Source organism: Mustelus asterias, chromosome 4, assembly GCF_964213995.1.
Source record: "Mustelus asterias chromosome 4, sMusAst1.hap1.1, whole genome shotgun sequence".
Lineage (NCBI taxonomy): Eukaryota > Metazoa > Chordata > Chondrichthyes > Carcharhiniformes > Triakidae > Mustelus > Mustelus asterias.
In genome coordinates this window covers 150395455-150421515 of record NC_135804.1, presented here as the reverse complement: position 1 = coordinate 150421515, position 26061 = coordinate 150395455, and the positions used below count along the sequence as shown (strand labels likewise).

Sequence of the window (26061 nt, the reverse complement as noted above, 5' to 3'; positions counted from 1 at the left end):
TGGAAGCATTGGAGAGAGTGCAAAGGAGATTTACCAGGATGCTGCCTGGTTTGGAGGGTAGGTCTTATGAGGAAAGGTTGAGGGAGCTAGGGCTTTTCTCTTTAGAGCGGAGGAGGTCGAGAGGCAACTTAATAGAGGTTTATAAGATGATGAGGGGGAAAGATAGAGTGGACGTTCAGAAACTATTTCCTCAGGTGGATGTAGCTGTTACTAGGGGGCATAACTATAAGGTTCATGGTGGGAGATATAGGAAGGATGTCCGAGGAAGGTTCTTTACGCAAAGAGTGGTTGGGGTGTGGAATGGACTGCCTGCTGTGATAGTGGAGTCGGACACTTTAGGAACTTTCAAGCGGTTATTGGATAGGCACATGGAGCACATCAGAATGATAGGGAGTGGGATAGCTTGATCTTGGTTTCGGACAAAGCTCGGCACAACATCGAGGGCCGAAGGGCCTGTACTGTTCTATGTAATATGTAAACACAAGACACATTGAAAGCTTTCACTAATACCCAGATAAGTTTTTCTTCAGAGATTGTAGCATGGAACACAATCAGCAAAGATCTTTTAAATTAAAGTTTAAGTAAATGAGGTTGGACTATTTACCAATAAGATTAGCTATATCTCAAGCTTGCCTTTGTCTCTCTCACCCTAACAGCTCAATAAATCCAACTATCCACATGGTACAAATGGGCCACTGACTTTAGCAACTAAGTTGGCATTAAATTTGTGCCTCTCACCTGTGGAGTAAATATGCAAAGGCCAGAAGGACATATCAGAATTATACTTTATTAACAATAGTAACAAAAGAAAACATGGCAGTTGTAGATTAAGCCCCACAAACTCACCCTTACATAGTGAAATAGAACATTTGCTTGACCTGCCTACCAACTTCAGATAAATTCTAATTTGCTAGTGATTTCTTTTGGCAAATTGAATCCGGATATCATTTCTTCTGTTTACTGTTCGTAACAAAATGCTATAAATTTCACCATCAAAAATGACCACAAGTGCAACTTCTTTTGCAGTAACGACACAGTCCAGTATTCAAAGTGCAAAATTCTTTCATTGTAGCATTCATTCAGATTTTACTCAAACTGAAGAGACCAAGCTACAAAGTATAATTTCATGTGATGCATGGTCAGGATCCTATTGAAGCCTAACTAATTCTGGAATATTAGAAATAATTCCACAGATTTATAAATTGAGATTCCGAACCTTAATTGCATCATTCAATTCGCCATTGTTCCTGGAACTTTTATCTTACAACTATTAGATTGAATCAACGTGAAGAGAATGGATGAGATTAGTGTCTTAGTGGTAACCATTCATCTTGAGCTTGATTCCTTTCCGAGTTATTGGGACAAACATTTTCTTAGTGAAATGCAATGTTCTTAGTCCAGGGTGTAGTAGGCACAAGTTCACAACAGAAAATTAACCTCATTCAGATAGGAGTTAGTGCTGCAAAGAAAATCTAGTCAGCAATTTAAAAACTTATGGTACAGGAACTCACAGAAATCAAGAAAGTAGCCAGGTACAAATAAGTGTCATATTCCTCTCAGCTGGTTGAGGACAACTTGCACTAAGTTGTTCGACATAATTGATACAAAGTGGGTGTTAGTACAGATATTAATTATTGTCACAAGCCGCTGGAAAACTCACATTACCATGCAGATGTTCTCGGCCTTTTGGCTAAGATGCAAATGAGATCAAGCCTTGGAGGAGGAGCTATGCCGACTCCAATCAGCTTGGATCATGTAGATCAAACCCAAGACAGGAGGTGAGAGCCCTGTCTTGTCAGCTTGGATCGGGAATGTCTCAACTTGTTGAGACTCTGAATTGGACTTGATTTGATTGAATTGGAATTAAAAGATTTTTTAAAAATGACCTTTGCAGTTTCACTCCAGGCTGGAGTCATATTTCACGACGTACAAAATTTAGATGCTTTGAGATTGCCTACTAGAAGCAATCGTGCATATTATGCCTTCAGTATCAGAAGAAATTGTTTCTTATAGGAGTCAGAATTACCAACCTAACTCCAGAGTTACAATGCTACTCTTGTATCAATTAGAACCTCAAACTGCTTTACAGACGCAAAAATAGCAAAATGGGTGGCACGGTGGCAGAATGATTAGCACCGCTGCCTCAGAGTGCCAGGGAGACAGGTTCAGTTCCTGGCTTGGGTCACTGACTGTGCGGAATCTGCACGTTCTCCCCACGTATGCATGGGTTTCCTCCGGGTGCTCCGGTTTCCTCCCACAGTCTGAAAGACATGCTAGTTAGGTGCATTGGCCTTCAGTATACGTGAACAGGCACCGGAGTGCAGCGACCAGGGGATTTTCACAGTAACTTCATTGCCGTGTTAATGTAAGCCTATTTGTGATTAACAAATAAATAAACTTTACTTTAACATATTTTTCAGATCAGCCATTTTATTTTGAAACAGTTCTAACGCCAAAACAAAACTGATGCGAAATCTCAGCAAACACTTTTGGCAGCCAACATATAAGTTAAAAAACAATCTACATCAATTTTTCTTTTTTAAGGCAAGATTTTTGATCAGCGCTCAAAAGGCAACAGTTAAAACTGAGAGCTCGTCTCAATTATTTTAAAACACTGCTTGTAATATTTAGACCAACTAACACGTATTGAACACCAAATGTTATTGATTGCCAATTGGAACTTGCTACAACTCCAACTTGTTGCCACAAAAAAAAATTGAACAAAAAAGTTAAGAGTACATTTCTACAGTTACTACAAATCTCTGTAAAGTGGCTGTTCTTTCAAAGAACAATTTCACTCAAAACTATACTGTTCGTACATCAGTTTAAAATTCAGAGTCAAGTTATTATAATCTCAGTAATGAACAGAAATATGAACTTTACCAACTTTTAAATGAAGCACAAGTAAACATTGTTATCCAACAAGAATTTACACTACATGATTAGAATTGCTCAAAAATTATTACACAAGACAATTTTGATTCAAATCATGTTAAATACTTAACAATTAAAAAAAACTTGGTTAACTGCTACAAATTCAGTAAAAAGAGTTTCACCTTTCCTTTGTGCCAAGTGCTCCATGAATACTTTGTCACATACTTACTCACCCTTGGCATGAGATTTCTAATTACTTTTTTAAAAAACTTAATTAGTTATTCCTTCATCTCCCAATAAATTTAGTTTCAATCACTTACAAAAAGGTCCTTTTTAGAACTGCACTTACTGGGAACTCTCAAAAACTATTGCACAATAAAACAGGCTACATGACATTTAACTTGCTGTTTCTGAAAAAGTTGCACAAGTCTATTTTTCATATCAAAATGCATAATAGTTTCTTATGGTTGCACAATACCATAGACTCATTAGGTGCAACTGTGAATGCCAACATAAGCTTAGTGTAAATTCTTATATAGACTAAAACACTTAAACATACGTTTCTTATAATATTCAATGTAAATTCCAGCTTTCACATTATATAATACTTCCATAATGTTCTCAATGCATTATCTTTCTTCACGGTTTTGATTTCTGACGTAACTTGGTATAAGCTTACAAGAGAAAGCATAACTTATTAAAAATCATATTAAAAAAAACTCATGGCAAAAAGAAATTTGATTCCCGTTGCATTATAAATCTTCAACTGTCATAAAACCCAAATAATATTGTACACTATTGAAACTTCATGAACCAACTGTGCTACTGCTATCCCAATTTCAATTTTCAAAATGAATGAGTCACCACTGCATGTAAATTCTAAGGATTCACCATGACAACTCACCTTTCCAAATCACTGCTACAATAATGCCAAGTGCAACACACATACAGGATTTAAAATAGCCAAAAATGGACAAATGTATTCAGTATCAAACTAAACATTCACTTGACTGAAGCACAATACTCAAACATCTTGCAGCCAAATGAACAACTCATATTCTCTAAGACATTTTTTATCCTAATACTACAAGATCCTCAATGGCTTTTATTTGGTCAAGTATCCACTGACCTGGTGTTGTGAAATTTCTTACTGTGCAATATCCACTACAAACGAATGGTCTAGTTGGGCACATGAGCGACGCAGACTTGGAGGGCCGAAGGGCCTGTTCCTGTGCTGTACTGTTCTTTGTTCAGACATTTCCAAACAAGGCCCAGCTTTGCAGCCAACTGCACAATGGTACACCTCTTAAGTGCAGGATCTAGTTGCGGCATGTGGACGAGGCCAGTAAAAGCCTTTAGATTTGGAGCTCTAGAAATCCAAACTGCTAAAGACTTACTGTCTAGATCAGACCTAATGTCAACCCACCATGTTGGGCCAATGTTAAGAACTGCAGATAATATAGTCAAAGGGGATTCAAGAATATTGACTGCAAATGTAATGAACCATAGATATGAATGCACTGTCGAGAGAAATCCACACCAGCTGCTTCCATGTAACATTTAATAACTGGGAATGATCTTTATGAACATATGTGACTAGTTGGGCAAAGCCAGTAATATGCTAGAAGTGATTGCATTCACAAGTATCCACTGAGGGGGGGATTCTTGGGAAATCAAAAATAAATTATAATTTATAAAATATATATCTATGAAAATAAATCAATTTTCTGACTTAATTAAGGAGACAGGTTTTTAACACTTGCAAAAAAGTCTAATATATTTATGAAAATGTACGATTGTAAACTTGAAGGATTTGCATGGTTTAAAACGTTTTAGTTTGTTTAGTACTTAAATTTAAAAATACCTCAGTGAAAATAAATCAATTAACAAATAATAATCCACCATATAATTTAAAAAATATAAATTATTTATTTGGAAAAATGCCATTGAATAAATTTCATTTCTAATCACCAAACAAAGCACATAATTCAGTGCAAAATGATAACAAAACGAAAAAAAGCTCATTGTTTAATTAAAATAATTGCATTGAAATGGAATAGGTTGAGAAAATGATATAATTTTGATTATCCTTCCAAATATCTGTGCACATTATTTTGTACTATTTTCAAGCTATATCTATATATCAGTCAGTGGACTATTTCTGTAACAAAGACCGATGTGACAAAAAGCACACATCACCAAACACTTCCTCACATGCACAGGAACATCTCCTTGAAGTGTTGCAGCACAGTAACAAATTGGAATGGGGAGGTGGTGATGGTGGTGGAAAGAAAAAGGGAAAAGATGGCAAACAATGGAGCAGTCATTGCTGTAAGATATTCCAGCTGTCTATTATGTGCAGTCAGTATAAAGCAATGCTAATGAATTGGAGACGTGCTCGACAGCAGCTTCCTGTATCAGAGCCTGCCGGCCAATCAGGAAAGGCGACACACTCCAGCCGGCCTCGGCAACAGATGAGAGCCGCTCGCTGATTGGACCAGCTCCATATGTGCCTACGTCATCGCCAACTCCCCCGCCGCCCCCCCCCCAAACAGAAACCCAATTCTCCACAAAATCCGTTTATTTTTATTTAATTAAAGTCGCCCTTATTTTACTTCTCTTCACACCAACGATTTTCAAATCTCTTCCTGAGGGGCAATCAAAGTGGGCCGAGCATCGAGATTTTTTTTATTAAATTGCCTTTTTTGGGGAGGGGGACGAGACAGAGGGGGGGGGGAGGAGGCTTTAATTTATTTTATTTATTTTTTGCGGGAGATTCAACCTAACCGGAGGGAGAGAATTGAAACAAAAAGAACAAAAAAACAAAGTTGTACAGTCCGGCCTAAACTCTCACCAGGCTCTGGAAGCTCCTGCGATGCTCCCTGCCTTGCCAGTCCAGGCGCTTGGGGATCAGCTGAGGGAAGAGAACAGGGGGGAGAAAATAATTCATCATCATAATAAAAGAGTCAGTCGAGAGAGGGGAGAGGGGCTCGACATGGGGGAGAGGGGGGGTTTATAAAGGAAGGGGGGGGGGGGGAAGGAGGAGAGTCGGGAGATCACTGGGGCTGTTTTACCTGATATTCCTCCAGCTCCTGGATCAGTATCTGTGAATGAAAGGAGAAGCAGTGAGTGAGTGAGTGAGGGGTTTAAAGAGGGAGGGAGAGCTCACAGGCCGCCGCCAACAACAACAACAACATGGACTATCCACTCACCCGTGCCGACTTCTGACAGGGACCAGACAGGAGGAAGCGAGCGATCAGGTAATACAGCTCTGCCAGGTGAGAGAAAGGGTTGGAGAGAGAATTAGGACGAATTAAAACACCTCAAACATTTCCTCACCCCCCTCCCCCTCCCCCCATCCTCTAATTAATAATAATCCGATCATGCCCACCCCGCTCCAGTTGAGAGACTCTGATGGAGTCGGTTGGCCTCTGCTCCATGTTTGCGGGTGTCAGTAGCCGGCCCCGCGGTGTTTAGGTGCGCTGTGACAGGGATCTCTCACTGGCCCTCTCCGCCTCTCTCCCCGGCCTCCGTCGCCATTCAGGGCACGGCGGCCTCATCACCACCACCACCCCCCCCCCTGCCTCCCTCCCTGAAGCACCTCTCAACTTCCGCCGCCAACAACTAATCCCCAGCGCCTCCCCTCTTTTTCACACCCGTTTTTCCTCAACCCGCCGGGGTGTAAGGGGCCCAGCCGCCCCCGCTCGATGGCTACTGGGTTTTGATAGGGTTAAAAGGGGCGGCGGGGAGGGGGAATCGGGCGCCCGTTATAAGTGATATTTGTTTGCGGGGGGGGGGGGCGGGGGGGTAGTGAAGTCGGTCTGGCGGAAGGATACGTTCCCCCCCCCACGGGGCTCGAGCGGACGGAACGTGCTGGGGGGCGTGGGCTGTGAGTGACAGGGGGATTGACCAATAGGGAGCCTCCCTGCCGGGCCTTTAAAAGCTTTGAAGAGGCAAGTGAACCAATGGGAGAGGAGCCGGTGGGCGGGGTTTACGGGCCGTGACGTCAGTTGGCGGCGGCGGCGGCGGTTTGTGGCTTCGCCCGGGGAGCAGGCGGCCATCGGAACCGCGGGACAAAGGGACCGGGCCTGCCGCCTCCCAGCCCCGGCGGCCGGACAAAGGGACCGGGCCTGCCGCCTCCCAGCCCCGGCGGCCGGACAAAGGGCCCGGGCCTGCTGCCTCCCAGCCCCGGCGGCCGGGCCTGCTGCCTCCCGGCTCCGGCGGCCGGACAAAGGGCCCGGGCCTGCTGCCTCCCAGCCCCGGCGGCCGGACAAAGGGACCCTTGCCCAGTTGCCCGTTCCTTCATCGCAGCCCTCAGGCTCTGCCGTCTAGGTGTCTCTGTTATAGCCGGCCGGTGTCCTCCCCTCTTCTACCCGGGTAACGCAGGCTCAGGAAGGGGCAACAACAGGCAGTTCCCTACCCCGGCATTAACCGGCCCACACCATTAGCTGAACGAAGCCATCTCCAACACTCTATATGGTGATTGATATCGGCACAGAGTCCGTGGGCTTCATGCATTAAAGTTTATAGAATTAAGGATGATGCCCACTGTTGATGCCACTTTAAAAAAAGACAGCTAGGAGGTGATGGCCTGGTGGCTGGAGTATTAATCCTAATGTTCTGGGGGACCTGGGTTCGAATCCTGCCATGGCAGATGGTGGAATTTGAATTCAATTTTAGAAATCTGGAATTAAAGTATCTACTGATGACCATGAAACCATTGTTGGAAAAACCCATCTGGTTCACAAATGTGCTTTAGGGAAGGAAATCTGCTGTCCTTACCTGGCCTGGCCTACATGTGACTCCAGAGCCACAGCAATGTGGTTTGACTCTCCACTGCCCTCTGAAATGGCCTAGCAAGCCATTCCTTTCCAAAGGCATCTAAGCATGGGTGATAAATACAGGCCAGCCAGTGAGGTCCAAGTCCCATGATTGAATTTTTAAAAAATCTAATGCTGATCTTGTTCTGTAGCCCTGCAGTTTACTGCAAGGGGACATTCAAGTACATTCAAAATGTGGTGAGGATTTCTGTCCTGATCACCTTAGGCATCGAGTTACAACTTCTGAAAAATTTATTGTCAGCTTGCTTTCATCATTTCTCTCCCCCCCCCCCCCCCCCATTTACCCCTCTATTAACCAAAATGATTCTTCCTATCCCCTATCAGCCCATCATAATTTTATGCACAATTAAATCTCCCTTCAGCCTCTTCTGTTCCAGAGAAAGCAACCCCAAGCTCTCCAATCTTACCTCATTGCTGACATTCTTCATTCCTGGGAACTGCTCCGGTTTCCTTCTCCACTCCAAAGATGTGTGGGTTAGGGTGCATTGGCTGTGCTAATTTCTTCAGTGTACCCGAACAGGCGCCGGAGTGTGGTGACTAGGGGATTTTCACAGTAATCTCATGGCAGTGTTAATGTAAGCCTACTTGTGACACTAATAAATAAACTTTTAAAATTTATCTTTGTACCTGTTCTATTATCATATCTTTGTTGTAACACACTAGTCACTACTGTACACATTCTAGCTGTGGTCTAACTAGTGTTTTATACAGTTCTAGCACAATCTTCCTTATTTAACCTCCCTTATTTATTACCTTTGGGCGACATGGACAAGTTGGGCCGAAGGGCCTGTTTCCATGCTGTAAACCTCTATGACCTGTCTTGGTTAATAAAATATTCCATCTGCTTTCTTGACCACCTTTATCACTTAGCCTACCATGTATGTTATAGATTGGACAAATTTGCAATGCCACATTAGTTCTATAATTTACCTGCTGATAGTTACTTTTGTAAAATGGGTAAATAGTGTTAAATTTATGATTCTAACAAAATGGAAAGAAAAGATACAGCATAGGAATCCATTGCTGATTCTTTGGTAGAGTTATTCAATTATCCCTATTATTATTTCTCTATAGCCATTATTTTTTTCCAATTCCTCACTTGAATCTGCTTCCACTGCCTTTTTCCAGCAGTGCATTCCAGATCACAAGAACTCTGCACTAAAAAACTGACTCTTCAACTTGTGTCAAATTGTGCCTTTCGCCACCGGAAACAGGAACAGAAACATTCAGTACTACCACAGTCAACATTGACCACGGCAAATTCAGCCCTGTTGACAAAGCTAAGCAATTCTACCACCAAGCCCTGCAGTCCTGCCACATCCAGCCATGAATGGTGGCGGACAATAAAACAACTGGAGAAGTAGGCTCCACAAATATCCCATCTTCAATAATGGAGTAGCCCAGCATATCAGTGTGAAAGAAAATACTGAAGCATTCCCAACAACCTTGACACACAAGTGCTGAGTGGATGATCCATCTCAGCCTCCTTCAGAAGTCCCAAGCATCACAAATGTTAGTTTTCATCTAATTCAATTCACTATATGTAATATCAAGCAATTGCTCAAGGCATTGAATACTACTAAGGGTCTGGGCCCGACAGTAATTCAGCAATAGTATTGAAGACTTGTCCTCCAGAACTTGCCATTTCCCTAGTCAAGATATTCCAGTGCAGCTACAACTCTGGCATTTACCCAGCAATGTGGAAAATTGCCCAGGTACGTCCTATACGCACTAAGCATGTTAGATCCAACCCGGCCAATTATTGCCCCATCAGTCTACTCTTAATCATAAGTAAAATGATAGAAGGGGTTATCAGCAGTGCTATCAAGTTACGAAGCAATAAACTGCTGACTGACGCTCATTGGACAAAAGAGCTAAACTCTAGAGGTGAGAGTGACTGCCCTTGACATCAAGGTAGCATTTAATGGAGTATGGCATCAAGGAGCCCGAAAAAAACTAGTCAGTGGGAAAAGGGGAAACCTTCCACTGGTTGGAGTCACACCTGGCACAAAGGAAGATGGTTGTGTTGGAGGTCAATCATCAGTTCCAGAACAACACTGCAGGAGTTCCTCAGGATAGTGTCCTAGGCCCAATCATCTTCAGCTGCTTCATCAATTACTTACCTTCCTTCATAAGGTTAAAAGTGAGGATGTTCATGGATTATGCAATGCTCAGCACCATTTGCAACTCCTTAGATGCTGAAGCAGTCCATGCCCAAATGCAGCAAGACCTGGACAAGATCCAGGCTTGAGATGACAAGTGGAAAGTAACATTCGTGCCACATAAGTGCAGACAATGACCATCTACAGCAAGAGAGGAGCTAACCATTGGCCTTTCACATTCAATGGCATTACCATCACTGAATTCCCTACTATCAACATCCTGGGGTTTACCATTGACCAGAAACTAAATTGGACTAGCCATATAAATACTGGTTGCAAAACAGGTCAGAGGCTAGGAATCCTGCAGCAAGTAACTGACCTGACTCCCCAAAGCCTGCCCACCATCTTCAAGGCACAAATCAGGAGTGTAATGGAATACTTTCCACTTGCTTGGATGAGTGCAACTCCAACAACATTGAAGAAGCTCAAGACTATCCAAGACAAAGCAGCCTGCTTGATTGGTATCCCTTGCACAAACATTGGCTATCCGACAGGATGTGGAGATGCCGGCGTTGGACTGGGGTGAATATAGTAAGAGTTTTAATGATTTCCACTCCATCTGACGAAGGAGCAGCACTCCGAAAGCTAATGGTATTTGCTACCAAATAAACCTGTTGGACTTTAACCTGGTGTTGTTAAAACTCTTACTGTATCCGACAGGAAGCAGAGAGTCGGAATAAATGGGTGCTTTTCTGGTTGGCAGTTGGTTACTAGTGGCATGCCGCAGGGATCGGTACTGGGGCCTCAACTATTTACCATTTATATAGACGATCTGGAGGAGGGGACTGAGCGTAGGGTAACAAAGTTTGCAGACGACACAAAGATAAGTGGAAAAGTGAATCGTGTGGAGGGCGTAGAAGGTCTGCAGAGAGATTTGGACAGGCTGAGTGAGTGGGCGAGGATCTGGCAGATGGAGTATAACGTTGACAAATGCAAGGTTATTCACTTTGGAGGAAATAATAGCAAATTGGATTATTATCTAAATGGAAACAAATTACATGCTACTGTGCAAAGGGACCTGGGGGTCCTTGTGCATGAGATGCAAAAACCCAGTCTGCAGGTGCAACAGGTGATCAAGAAGGCAAATGGGATGTTGGCCTATATCGCAAGGGGGATAGAATATAAAAGCAGAGATGTCTTGCTGCATCTGTACAGCGCATTGGTGAGGCCGCAGCTGGAATACTGTGTGCAGTATTGGTCCCCTTATTTGCGGAAGGATATATTGGCCTTGGAGGGAGTGCAGAGAAGGTTCACCAGGTTGATACCAGAGATGAGGGGTGTTGATTATGAGGAGAGACTGAGCAGATTGGGTTTGTACTCATTGGAATTTAGAAGGCTGAGGGGGGATCTTATAGAGACCTACAAAGAACAATACAGCACAGGAAACAGGCCCTTCGGCCCTCCAAGCCTGTGCCGCTCCATGGTCCAACTAGACCAATCGTTTGTATCCCTCCATTCCCAGGCTGCTCATGTGACTATCCAGGTAAGTCTTAAACGATGTCAGCGTGCCTGCCTCCACCACCCTACTTGGCAGCGCATTCCAGGTCCCCACCACCCTCTGTGTAAAAAACGTCCCTCTGATATCTGAGTTATACTTCGCCCCTCTCACCTTGAGCCCGTGACCCCTCGTGATAGTCACCTCCGACCTGGGAAAAAGCTTCCCACCGTTCACCCTATCTATACCCTTCATAATCTTGTACACCTCTATTAGATCTCCCCTCATTCTCCGTCTTTCCATGGAGAACAACCCCAGTTTACCCAATCTCTCCTCATAGCTAAGACCCTCCATACCAGGCAACATCCTGGTAAACCTTCTCTGCACTCTCTCTAATGCTTCCACGTCCTTCTGGTAGTGCGGCGACCAGAACTGGACGCAGTACTCCAAATGTGGCCTAACCAGCGTTCTATACAGCTGCATCATCAGACTCCAGCTTTTATACTCTATACCCCGTCCTATAAAGGCAAGCATACCATATGCCTTCTTCTCCACCTGTGTTGCCACCTTCAAGGCTTTGTGGACTTGCACACCTAGGTCCCTCTGTGTTTCTATACTCCTGATGACTCTGCCATTTATTGTATAACTCCTCCCTACATTATTTCTTCCAAAATGCATCACTTCGCATTTATCTGGATTAAACTCCATCTGCCACCTCTCCGCCCAATTTTCCAGCCTATCTATATCCTGCTGTATTGCCCGACAATGCTCTTCGCTATCCGCAAGTCCAGCCATCTTCGTGTCATCCGCAAACTTGCTGATTACACCAGTTACACCTTCTTCCAAATCATTTATATATATCACAAATAGCAGAGGCCCCAGTACAGAGCCCTGCGGAACACCACTGGTCACAGCCGGAAAAAGACCCTTCGACCACTACCCTCTGTCTCTATGGCCAAGCCAGTTCTCCACCCATCTAGCCACTTCTCCTTGTATCCCATGAGCCTTAACCTTCTTAACCAACCTGCCATGTGGGACTTTGTCAAATGCCTTACTGAAATCCATATAGACGACATCCACGGCCCTTCCTTCATCAACCGTTTTTGTCACTTCCTCAAAAAACTCCCACCAAATTTGTAAGGCACGACCTCCCTCTTACAAAACCATGCTGTCTGTCACTAATGAGATTGTTCCGTTCTAAATGCACATACATCCTGTCTCTAAGAATCCTCTCCAACAACTTCCCTACCACGGACGTCAAACTCACCGGCCTATAATTTCCTGGGTTATCCCTGCTACCCTTCTTAAACAACGGGACCACATTCGCTATCCTCCAATCCTCGGGGACCTCACCTGTGTCCAAAGAAGCGCCAAAAATCTCCGTCAGAGGCCCAGCAATTTCATCTCTCGTCTCCCTGAGCAGTTGAGGATAGATGCCATCAGGCCCTGGGGCTTTGTCAGTTTTAATGTTACCTAAAAAACCTAACACTTCCTCTCTTGTAATGGAGATTTTCTCTAACGGGTCAACACCTCCCTCCGAGACACTCCCGGTTAACACGCCCCTCTCCTTCGTGAATACCGATGCAAAGTATTCATTTAGGATCTCCCCTATTCCCTTGGGTTCTAAGCATAATTCCCCTCCTTTGTCCCTGAGAGGTCCGATTTTCTCCCTGACAACTCTTTTGTTCCTAACGTATGAATAGAATGCCTTAGGACTCTCCTTAATCCTGCCTGCCAAGAACATCTCGTGACCTCTTTTTGCCCTTCTAACTCCCCGTTTGAGTTCTTTCCTACTCTCTCTGTATTCCTCCAGAGCTCCATCTGTTTTCAGTTGCCTGGACCTAACTTAAGACTATAAGATAATGAAGGGGCTGGATAGGGTAGAGGTGGAGAGATTCTTTCCATTTAGAAAGGAAGTTAGAACTAGAGGGCACAGCCTCAAAATAAAGGGGGGTCCGTTTAGGACAGAGTTGAGGAGGAACTCCTTCTCTCAGAGGGTGGTGAATCTCTGGAATTCTCTGCCCACTGAAGTGGTGGAGGCTATGTTGAATATATTTAAATCACGGATAGATGGATTCCTGATCGGTAAGGGAATTAGGGGTTATAGGGATCAGGCGGGTAAGTGGAACTGATCCACTTCAGATCAGCCATGATCTTACTGAATGGCGGGGCAGGCTCGAGGGGCTAGATGGCCTACTCCTGCTCCTATTTCTTATGTTCTTATGTTCTTATTCCATACCTCCACCACTGACGAACAGTGGCAGCAGTGTGTGCCTCTACAAGATGCAGTGCAGGAGCCTCCTTAGGCAGCACCTTTCAAACCCACAATCTCCATCCTCTGGAAGGACAAGGCAGCACATACCTGGGAACACCCACCACTGCCTGGAGGTTCCCCTCCAAATCACTCACCATCCTGACTTGGAAATATATTGCCGTTCCTTCACTGTTGCTGAGTCAAAATCCTGGAATTCCCTCCCTAACAGCACTGTGGGTGCATCTACACCTCAGGGACATCAGCGGTTCAAGAAAGCAGCTCACCACCACCTTTCCGAGGGTAACTAGGGATGGGCAATAAATGCCGGCCTAGCCAGCAATGCCCACGTCCCAGAACTGTATAATAAAAGTTAAATCTTTGGTCTGCTCAGTATTTTGTTAATCTCTCAGGCTTTGAATATCATGGTTTTATTGCCTACTTCTATTGGCTGACCTTTGACCCAGTTGTTTATCTTATTCTAATCTTTATATTTTAATACAAAAACTAAAGTGTTTACCAATTCATCTCAACATTTTAAATATATACGGGTATGATGTTTTATGAGCTTAATCCAATAAGAATGATCATTTCAATGCGTATTTATAATAAATTTTAATTTCCTGTTAGCTAGATTATTTGGTCATTATTGCATTGCTTTTTCTGGGGGTTTGTTGTGTGTATAATGACTGTCATATTTCCTGCATCACAACAGTGAATACACTTCAAAAAGTGCTTCATTGGTTGTAAAGCACTTGGAGACATCCAGTGGTCATGAAAAGCACTATATAAATGAAAGTATTTCATTCTTTTGTTACAATGCAGATTATTGCATATTCCCTATTCCCAATCTTGAGACAGTGCGACAGAATTCTGAAACAGCAACTGCTGGAAATACTCAGCATGTCTGGCAGCATCTGGGGAGAGGTTACATATCAGGTCAGTGATCTTTTTTGTTCTTGTACTACAGGGGTCTTCCTGGATCCCGATTGTCAAAAAGGAAAGGATGTTTGTAACGAACGAGACTGTAGTAAAACAATTTTTCCCTTGTTAACTTGCACTAAGATTCATTCTGTGGTGCTTCACAACTTTGGGGGTTTTCAGCACCAAAGGAAGCCACCCAGCCCGTTATGCCTGTTCCCTTTCACTTCAAGCAATCCAAAACTAACAGCATATCTTTGAATATTTATCCAGTGATCTACCTCAACATTTTCCTGTGACTGCAGGAAGAATTTCTCCCAATCTCTCCTTTGATCTCATTTATCTCATTGTTGTTTGTGGGACCTTGAGAGCAAATATCTGCCGTGTTTCTTACAGCAATGACTACAGTTCAGAAGTAATTTATTGATGTTAAATGATTTGGGATTATGTGAATGACACTATTTAAATAGAACTTTTTAAAAAAATTCAAATTGATTATCTTTCATCACTGACTTGACAACCAGAGAAAATAGCCTTTTTCGTTCACTGAAAATCCTTCATTATTTCAAAAAAATCTTTTGGCCCCCTACTCAACAAAATCCCTTATATAATGAGGCACTACTACTGCACACTAATCGATGTTTTCTACAAATTCATCATTACTTCTTTCCTTTTGCACTCAGTAACAACTTTCAGTTTCCCTATTATCATTCCATTTTGCGCATAAAGATTTCTTTCAAGGTTGCTCCTGCACACTCGTCTTCTATCCAGATCCTCACTGACTTTTCATTTTGTCATCTGGCCGAGGCCCCAGTAGAAGTCTCTTTGTGCAGGCTGCATGTACCACATGGGTACTGGTTTGGAGACTGATTTAAGGAGCAGTTTTAAGTCACTCGAGTAATGCATCGGCCACCTACCACATCGGCGGCCTGGATGAAAACCTTCTGTTTATGGAATGTGCGAGTTTCCTGATTCATTATTTAAAGGGTTGGATTGTCAATTTCTGGCTACATTTCATCCCAACACTTCTGACCTTTGGCCACCAGTCAGGAGATGGTGGTATGTAAGAAGGAGGCCATTTAATCTAGGATTAAAACAGCCATAAGGAGAGCCTCTCTGCCTGCCACCTTGCCTTTTGTGCATTTGTATATGCCCAGGTGGCACTGAGGATGGAACATGTGGTGTCCTTGGAGCTTTTCATGACCAGTGGGCAAAGCAAGTTACAGAGTATCATTTGTTGACATCAATAAGGTTGCAATTTAAATTGTGAGTTTATATCTGGCGAATTAGATTTTATATTAAATGTGCCTCATCCCCAATGAAACTGGGGAAACCCAAAATCAACTCTATCGGTTAATTTAAAATAGTCACTGTTGCGGGGAAAACCTATTAGGGTCCAGAAGGCTATTACTTGCCAAAATGAGGGTGGCCTTGAGAAAAAAGAAACCATAATGAAATCCTGACTGGATGCAGAATTACAACAGACTTTAGTATCGTTTCGCCGAGAAATGTTAACTCTCAGAAAGAGCCACCTCTGCAAGGAGGCCATTACCAAGCTCTTATCGTGTGACTTTTACACCCAGTCCCATTGAAACGTATCTTCCCGGCACAATATTTGGAGATCCTTTACCATTACATATTCAATGATGTTACACAGTAGAATTCCTGTTTTGATAAGTCTAGGGTACATGTTAATAGCTCCCAATTCGCTGTTAACTACAGATATGAAATCCATTAAATATTAATGTACATTCATTGTCAATTTCCAGACACTTTGCAGCCCTGTAACAATAACCCCTCCCAGCACTCTGAGTTTCAAGACAGTCCTGATTGTGTTCAAATACACAGGTATATCTGTTTGTATCTTAAATCACTCCAACTCTTTAACATCTCCAAGTTAAATCTCACTTTGCAAGGGGTCCTGAGTTTCCGCACCAAGATATTTTTTTCCTATTAATTCTGTTGTCTAGCTACATCTGTGAATTCCCTATCTAGTCAGGGAGCATGGCTCCCTTCGTGAAATCCACAATAATATCACCAACAACTTAAATGATTGCAAAGGCACAAAAAAATCAAGAATAGCGTCTAAAGTTTTATTCAAAGAAGAAGATCTTAAAGGAGGAGAGAGAGAGTGATCCAGCAGCAGAGAGGCTTAGAGTGGGAATTCCAATGTACAAGGGCTTATATAGTTGCCAATTATTAAATAAAGGAAGAGAGGATATGTACAAGAACCTAGAATTGAAGGAATACAGGGCTTGAAATTATATGGTTGTATGAGGTTTCAGAGAAACCCAGCGGCGAGGCCACAAAGGGATTCAAACATGAAAATGAGCATTTTCAATTTGAGGCATTGAGGTGCCGGGGAAAATACAGGTCAGAGAGAGCAGGTATGATGAATGACTGGGACTTGGTTTCTGGATAAGTTGAACCTTTTGGAGGTTGGAAGGGCAGTCAGGCGAACATTAGAATACAGTAATTGAGTCCGTCGGTGAAAATGACATGGATGAAGGTTTCAGCGGAAGATGCATTGAGTTAAGAGGTCAGAGATTTTATAAAGGTAGAAATAGGTGATGGAGAGGATATGGTATTGGCAGTTCAGCTCAGCAACAAATAGGATGCTGAGATTACAAGCAAACTGGCTTAAAACTCTAACAATGGTCTAGGAAGGTGATGGAATTCAGTGATGAGGATATGGAGTTTGTGGCAAGGGTTGAAAATGATGGCTTTGGTTTTTCAATGTTTGAGCAGCAAATTGTGGTTCATCCAGAACTGGATATGGATCAAGCAGTCCAACTACAGTGAGGTATTGGAAGGTGCAAGAGAGGTGCTGCAGAGGTAGAGCTTGGTGGTGTTAGTGTGTTTCTGTGAAACCTGACCATAAATCTTCAGACAATGAGAACAAACTATTTACAATGACAGCTGGAGACCAGGAAGGAAAGTTAAACAGAATTATATAGAATATGCAGCACAGGAACAGGTCACTTAGTCTATCCCGTCCATGCTGAAATTTTCTTATCTCAGCCCATCAGCACAATCCTTTAGTCTCTTCTTTCCTATCTGCTTATCTCACTTCTTCTTTAATGTTCACCTCTATTCACCTCAACTACCCCCTTTGGCTATGAGTTCCATGTTCTCTCTGGGTAAAGAGATTTCTTCTCAATCCCCTATTTGATTTCTTGGTTACTATCTTAAATCGATGGTCAATTTTGCTCCTCCCCACAAGTGAAAAACGCTCTCTTTTTCTCTTTTGCTCTCAAAACTGGTGATGATTGGAAAGATCTCTCTTGGGTTGCCCCCTCGGCTTTCTCTTTTCAAGCCTCCACGAGTTTCGTGGGAATGGAGTAAAGGGAGTACTGGGTGGGTCTTATGGACAATGAACTCAGAGAGGGTGTGATGGGAAATAGGAGAGGAATTGGAGAAAGGCACATGTTCAGAGCTAAGGCAGAGAGGAACATTGGGAAAGTTTTGTTTTGATGAGAAAGGGAACAGTATGGTATGCCTGTACTTGCAAAGCCAAAGTCTCTGCATTTTGATGGTTTTATCTCACTGTACTTAGAGTAATTATGTACTGAGACTAAGGTTTCTGTTTACCCACAATCTTTAACATCTTCCCATTGACTTTATGCTGCCATTCATTGCAATTTATTTTTCTACCGTACACATTTGTGCATTAAATTGTATTTTCCATTTGTTTGCCCTTTCCATTGACTTCCATTATCTATGCTTTCTTGTATCCTTTGTCATCCCCATTTTTCCAAAATCCTCTACTTTTGTATCATCAACAAAATTGTCATGCTTTTAATCACCAATATATCCCAAGAAGGAAAAGCGGACCACACTGGCCCTTGGGTACACCACTTTCAAATCATACCACACCCATTTACCTAGCTCTTTAATTCATATCCACCAGCCAACTTTCTATCTATCCTGCTATAATTCCTTTTAAACACAGCTTGCCTGCTGGACTTGCTGGCTGTCCTGTCTGGAGACAATACACATCTCTTTAACCTCTGCTTAATGCTCCCTCCACTCACATTGTCAGTATCTTTAAGACCTGGTTGGCTGTAGAGATTTGCATTCTAATCAGTATTCTGTAACTTGATTTTGTGTCTCTGTGCACTGTTTGAGAGCACATTTCCACTCCATCTGACGAAGGAGCAGCGCTCTGAAAGCTGATGGTATTTGCTACCAAATAAACCTGTTGGACTTTGACCTGGTGTTGTTAAAACTCTTACTGTGTTTACCCCAGTCCAACGCCAGCATCTCCACATCATAATTCCATTTATAGACCTTTTATACCTTTGACAAGGTACTGCATGGTAGGTTGTTGCATAAGGTTAAATCTCACAGGATCCAGGATGAGGTTTCTAAATGGATACAAAATTGGCTTCTTGACAGAAGCCAGAGGGTGGTTGAAGAGGGTTGTTTTTCAAACTGGAGGCCTGTGACCAGCGGTGTGCTTCAGGGATCAGTGCTGGGTCCACTGTTATTTATCATTTATATTAATGATTTGGATGAGAGTATAGGAGGCATGGTTAGCAAGTTTGCAGGTGACACCAAGATTGGTGGCATAGTGGACAGTGAAGAAAGTTATCTCCGATTGCAAAGGGATCTTGATCAATTGGGCCAGTGGGCTGACGAATGGCAGATGGAGTTTAATTTAGACAAATGCGAGGTGATGCATTTTGGTAGATTGAACCAGGGCAAGACTTACTCAGTTAATGGTAGGGCGTTGGGGAGAGTTACAGAAAAAAGAGATCTGGGGGTACATGTTCATAGCTCCTTGAAAGTGGAGTCACAGGTGGACAGAGTGGTGAAGAAGGCATTTGGCATGCTTGGTTTCATCGGTCAGAACATTGAATACAGGAGTTGGAACGTCTTGTTGTACAAGACATTGGTAAGGCCACACTTGGAATACTGTGTGCAGTTCTGGTCACCCTATTATAGAAAGGATATTATTAAACTAGAAAGAGTACAGAAAAGATTTACTAGGATGCTACTGGGACTTGATGGTTTGAGTTAGAAGGAGAGGCTGGATAGACTGGGACTTTTTTCTCTGGAGCGTTGGAGGCTGAGGGGTGATCTTATAGAGGTCTATAAAATAATGAGGGGCATAGATCAGCTAGATAGTCAATATCTTTTCCCAAAGGTAGGGGAGTCTAAAACTAGAGGGCATAGGTTTAAGGTGAGAGGGGAGAGATATAAAAGTGTCCAGAGGGGCAATTTTTTCATACACAGGGTGGTGAGTATCTGGAACAAGCTGCCAGGGGTAGTAGTAGAGGCGGGTACAATTTTGTCTTTTAAAAAGCATTTAGATAGTTACATGGATAAGATGGGTATAGAGGGATATGGGCCAAATGCGGGCAATTGGGATTAGCTTAGGGGTTAAAAAAAAAGGGTGGCATGGACAAGTTGGGCCGAAGGGCCTGTTCCTAGGCTGTAAACCTCTATGATTCTATGACCTGAACTTTTCTAACAAATCTCACATGAGACTCCTCAGTGAACATCTCCTGAAAATCCATAGACAATACAATTACACATTTCCTTTAACTAATCGGCTACTTTAAAAAATACCTGCTTGATTTGAAAAGCATGAATTAACTTTAACAAATAAATGCTGGCTGCCCTTGATTAACCCATATACAATATTTCTAAATGCTCACTATTTTCATCTAGAACTAAATTAACTGGCTCATTGTTATCCACCATTCGCTTTTTAAGTATCACCCGTGTCCTACAAATTAGTCTGGTGCAGATGTGATGTCCAGATGGGTTACCTGGGAAGACTCTTTTCCTCTGCTGTTGTGAACGGTCTAATTTGAAGCATAGTTTTCTAGTTTCATTTACTGCCAGGAATTGAGCTGACATTTTTCACAGGATCACCTAGATGAGGGCCACTATTTCTGCCCTGATTTCTTTTTTATAAATAGATATTAAATGTCTTTGCTCTTACATCATTCCTTAATTCCCTATTATAGTACTATAGTCTCACTCCTAACGTTTTAGCCTTTTATATTCCATTTTAAATTATTTTTCACAAATGGTCTTTCTAATTTAGCCTCCCAATTCATCCTCTATATTAGAAATATCTGCTCTCCATTACTCTTGTTTAACAAAAATGTCAGGTGGAAGCTTACCTCAATTTTTAGCACTCTTGTCGGCAGAAGGTTTTGGGTTTAAATTACACTGGAATTTGAATGTATAAACTAGACTAACTAAAGGCCGGGTTTGTCACAGGTGTTACCTTTGAGATAAGGCATTAAATTGAAGCCCGGGTGGATGATATAGATGGTAATAGGAATATGGCGGGATTAGTGTTTTGGAAAGATGCATTAAAATAGTTAAACAGTCCCTTCACTAAAATCAATTTTGAATTTTCTTTTGCAATATCAACTTGCTTCCTTTAAAATGTAATGAGTTAGTATCTTAAATAATATCCAAATGAATTATGCAAATTATATATGGAAAAGAAAACAATCACCAATATTTACTGTGCAGTCTCCCTAAAAACTAAATAACCTCTGCAGCATAGAGCTATAAAATAATTAATTCATCCTCTTGTGTAGAATGAGCACTCTGCAGTCATGTTGACATATTATTGTAATTAATCTATTATTTGAGACTTTACATGTCAGTACGTTTTTATGTAACCCATCTCCAACATTCCTCTGCACCCTTTCTCAATATTACCCACAATGTGAGATGGACAAAGCCGTTCCAAGTGGGGCCAGACCGAGGTCTTGCACAAGAACAAAATAGTAGTATGCCTCAACTTACACTCTATTGTGCTGGGAATGCACCCAAACATCCTATTTGCTGCATGTATCACTTCACAACATTGCCCTTGTACCTTTAAAGATGTATGCACTAGAATACCAAGATTTCTTATTTTCTCCATTTTCTTTAATGATTTTCCCTAAAGGATGTATGAATGTTGAACATTTTTCCTACATATGTGTATAACACGGCACTTTTTTAAGTTAAACATTTGCCAGTCATGAGACCAATCTCTCAACATATTAAGATCAAGCAGAAACAGATCAGCCTTGTCTACAGTCCAAACACTTGCATAAATCTTATCAACTGCAAATTTGCCCCAACACCTACAACTAAATTGATATTAAAAATAGTAATGACCATCAGTATAAGCACCACTAATGATAGATCTCCAAAGGATTCCAACCCATCTGTTTTGTTGTGCAGGAATATAGATGGGGGTTTTGGCGATAGGCTATTCTCCCAATGTATGCTGCTCGCATCTGTTGTTTCTCAAAATCATTATTCTTTATTTACAGCCAATATTTACACATTTGGACCACTACACGAGGTTGGAACACTCCTTCCAGATCTCTCCTCCCTCTCAATCATGTGATCCAACATTATTATTACATTAGCATCACATTTGCTTTTGATGTTAACCCTTGACTTTACATCTCCCCCAAGTCTTTATTCCTATCATATTTATATTCTACATCTGCTCCAAAGTCTCAGGGTTAGTCTCTGAGTGGCCTTGACCAATCTCCTTGATCGCGTTCTGATCTTTTAAAGTAGAGAATAATCTGTACTCTCCCTTCTGTTGTTGTGACTCCTTCTGAGTGGCTGTAGTTCTTGGAGTAAGTCTTTCGTATTTTTCCTCAGGATCTGAGCAGTAAGCTCAGGCTTCTACTGGCTTTCTCTCCAAGGATATTGACACATTTAAGTTTCTCCTGATCTGTCTCAATCCTGTATGATCTTGGTTGTGGAGCTTTTTCAATGATTGTGCTTTGCTTTTGTTGGTCTTGGACCCATACTCTCTCCCTGGGCTTCAACACTGTTAACTTAAATTCTCTTTACCTGTGATTAACGTTCACAAGCTGGACTTGCGGACAGCGAAGAGCATTGTCGGGCAATACAGCAGGATATAGATAGGCTGGAAAATTTGGCGGAGAGGTGGCAGATGGAATTTAATCCGGATAAATGCGAAGTGATGCATTTTGGAAGAAATAATGTAGGGAGGAGTTATACAATAAATGGCAGAGTCATCAGGAGTATAGAAACACAGAGGGACCTAGGTGTGCAAGTCCACAAATCCTTGAAGGTGGCAACACAGGTGGAGAAGGTGGTGAAGAAGGCATATGGTATGCTTGCCTTTATAGGACGGGGTATAGAGTATAAAAGCTGGAGTCTGATGATGCAGCTGTATAGAACGCTGGTTAGGCCACATTTGGAGTACTGCGTCCAGTTCTGGTCGCCGCACTACCAGAAGGACGTGGAGGCATTGGAGAGAGTGCAGAGAAGGTTTACCAGGATGTTGCCTGGTATGGAGGGTCTTAGCTATGAGGAGAGATTGGGTAGACTGGGGTTGTTCTCCTTGGAAAGACGGAGAATGAGGGGAGATCTAATAGAGGTGTACAAGATTATGAAGGGTATAGATAGGGTGAACAGTGGGAAGCTTTTTCCCAGGTCGGAGGTGACGATCACGAGGGGTCACGGGCTCAAGCTGAGAGGGGCGAAGTATAACTCAGACATCAGAGGGACGTTTTTTACACAGAGGGTGGTGGGGGCCTGGAATACGCTGCCAAGTAGGGTGATGGAGGCAGGCACGCTGACATCGTTTAAGACTTACCTGGATAGTCACATGAGCAGCCTGGGAATGGAGGGATACAAACGATTGGTCTAGTTGGACCAAGGAGCGGCACAGGCTTGGAGGGCCGAAGGGCCTGTTTCCTGTGCTGTATTGTTCTTTGTTCTAATTCCAGCCTCGGGTCACTGTCTGTGTGGGTCTGCATGTTCTCCCCCTGACTGTGTAGGTTTCCTCACACTCCAAAAGATGTATTGGTTATGTGCATTGGCTATGCTAAATTCTCGCTCAGTGCTGGATGACCTGTGATTAATGTGCTGCTCGCTCATTGACCTCAGCTAAATTTGGTAAGAACTTATCTTCTTGGCTGACTATCCCAAAGAATCTTTGAAGCTAAGTTAAATTCCTGAGTTGTGAAAATTCTCTGATTGCTTTCAGTTTTGTAGATTAATTGTGGTTCTAGTGTCTTGTGCTGTGCCACCAAGAAACTTGATGTTTGGCAAACTTATTTTTCATTAAGTTTTAGAACTGAATCTTGTAAGACCCTCAGGACTGCTCAGACACTGCAATCATGCTCTTCTCTCTTGGAGCCCTGTATAAATACATCACCCATATGTCCAGAGGAGACAGTGGCATCGTGATAATGTCACTGGACTAGTAATCCGGATGCCCAACATAATGCTGTGGGGACAGTTCAAGTCCATAGCAGCTAGTGGAATTTAAATTCAATTAATAAAAAATCTGGAACATAAAACTAGTCTCAGTAATTGTGACCATGACAACTACAATCAATTGTTGTAAAAGCCCAGCTCATTCACTAATGTCCTTTAGCGAAGGAAATCTAACATTCCTACCTGATCTTGCCTACATGTGATCCACAGTAATGTGGTTCATTTATAACTTCCCTCTGAAATGGCCGACCAAACTACTCCGTTCAGCAATTAGGGATGGACAAACAAATGCTGACCTTGTCAGCGATATCCAAGTCCAATGAAAGGATAAAGAAAAACGATGGCATATCACACCTTCCGTGCCTTTTACAGTGTGAGACATGTTTTTCTGGAAAACATCTGAGGAGGACACAATTCCAAAGGGCAATCTATTGAAACAATAATGAATGGTGTTATAAATGTCATCAGCAATCTGGATTCATTGTCCAGAGGCAACTGCCAAAATCCACCTTTTGCATCCAATTTGGTAAATAAAGTTCTCTTAGCTAGTTTGGCAAGGCTCTCACCCACTGAGGCCATCAGGTCGATCGCAGATTACACTAATCTGTTTAGTTGAATTGAATCCATGCAGATTCTTATTTGACTTTAGGACTGTAACCTTTCCTAAACATCATTTTGTTGACTGGTGGGATAACCCCTTGATTCTGCTTCTTTTCAATTTCACTGTTGATTTTCTTCAAGAGTGCGGGAGGGACTTTCATCAGTGTCAAGAGGCAAATTGGTTTAGCATCAGCTCATCGAGTGATAGGGTACTTTGTCTTCTGTATTTAACTTCCTTGGGCCAGTAAACAATTCTGGAAATTCATTTCAAAATGTTCTGCTGTACTTCTCATCAGCAAGTTGATCCACTTCAGAGATTAATTTCAGTTTCAGGCATTTTGTTCAGCTTGTTAGAGAACACTCATGATTTTGAATGACAGAGAGGTTTGAGGATTTCTCAGTCTTTATTTTTCAGCTTTGCCATGAGTTGGCATTTTCCTTTTAAAGTTGATTGATAAGAACCTCATAATTTGAGAGATGAGGGTTGCATTGTAAACTGTTTGAGCCATTTGACTTCATCTGATTTTTAAAAAAAGATATTCCTGTGTCTAATTTAAACACTGAGGGGTGTCCATTCATTTTGAGCTTGGTACTCCAAGACTTGAATTTCGTGCTTGTCGGATGCATGGGATTGGCAGGCCCAGAAGTGGCCAGTTGTGAAACACAGCTGGACATTGGGACAGCACTGCTGGCTGGGGCAGGAGCATGGCAGGCACCAGTGACCTGGAGGGAGCCATAAAACAAGTCCAGCTAGCTCCTTAAAGGCTGCCAGGAGTTAGGGAGGAGTCTAGCAGAGTTTTCAATGAGCAAGTCAAAAATTTAGCATGAGTGACGGCCCAGGCCCCCAGTGGGCATGGCAGGTGGGATGCTAATGCAGGTGAGCAATCTAATCCTGACAGTGCAGAAGGAGGCCATTCAGTCCATCGAGTCTGCACCAACAGCGGATGCGGTCAAGAAGGCGTACGGCGTACTAGCCTTCATTAATCGAGGGATTGAGTTTAGGAGTCGGGAGATAATGCTGCAGCTTTATAGGACCCTGGTTAGACCCCACTTGGAGTACTGCGCGCAGTTCTGGTCACCTCATTACAGGAAAGATGTTGAAGCCATTGAAAGGGTGCAGAGGAGATTTACAAGGATGTTGCCTGGATTGGGGGGCATGCCTTATGAGGATAGGTTGAGGGAGCTTGGTCTCTTCTCCCTGGAGAGACGAAGGATGAGAGGTGACCTGATAGAGGTTTACAAGATGTTGAGAGGTCTGGATAGGGTAGACTCTCAGAGGCTATTTCCAAGGGCTGAAATGGTTGCTACGAGAGGACACAGGTTTAAGGTGCTGGGGGGTAGGTACAGAGGAGATGTCAGGGGTAAGTTTTTCACTCAGAGGGTGGTGGGTGAGTGGAATCGGCTGACGTCGATGGTGGTGGAGGCAAACTCGTTGGGGTCTTTTAAGAGACTTCTGGATGAGTACATGGGATTTAATGGGATTGAGGGCTATAGATAGGCCTAGAGGTAGGGATATGATCAGCGCAACTTGTGGGCCGAAGGGCATGTTTGTGCTGTGGCTTTCTATGTTCTAACAGCAATCCCACCCAAGCCCTATTCCTGTAACCCCACATATTCACTCTGCGAACCCGCACACCTATGGAGTGTGGGAGGAAACCAGAGCACCCGGACGAAACCCATGCAGACACACGGAAAATGTGCAAACTCCACACCGACAGTGACCCAAGGCTGGAAATGAACGAGGTG

At 42.8% G+C, this 26061-nt stretch overlaps 1 protein-coding gene and 1 long non-coding RNA gene across 10 annotated transcripts in view; one reads left to right on the top strand and one right to left on the bottom strand.

Moving 5' to 3' along the window:
- brwd3 (bromodomain and WD repeat domain containing 3) overlaps positions 1 to 6506 on the bottom strand; it is a 124166-nt gene extending 117660 nt beyond the window's left edge. For all 9 annotated transcript variants that reach the window (XR_013497675.1, XR_013497676.1, XR_013497677.1 and 6 more), the window contains exons 1-4: positions 6266 to 6506; positions 6087 to 6145; positions 5949 to 5978; positions 5729 to 5788 (exon numbers count right to left, since the gene is read on the bottom strand). Coding sequence is in view for 5 of the 9 variants with exons in the window: in XM_078211946.1 (XP_078068072.1) it covers positions 5729 to 5788; positions 5949 to 5978; positions 6087 to 6145; positions 6266 to 6314 (198 nt within the window). In the remaining 4 variants the exon portion in view is untranslated. The remainder of the gene's footprint in view (positions 1 to 5728; positions 5789 to 5948; positions 5979 to 6086; positions 6146 to 6265) is intronic.
- Positions 5829 to 26061, top strand: part of LOC144493077 (uncharacterized) — a 91957-nt gene continuing 71724 nt past the window's right edge. Inside the window, exons 1-2 of the long non-coding RNA XR_013497679.1 lie at positions 5829 to 6134; positions 14389 to 14502. This is a non-coding gene — a long non-coding RNA (uncharacterized LOC144493077). The remainder of the gene's footprint in view (positions 6135 to 14388; positions 14503 to 26061) is intronic.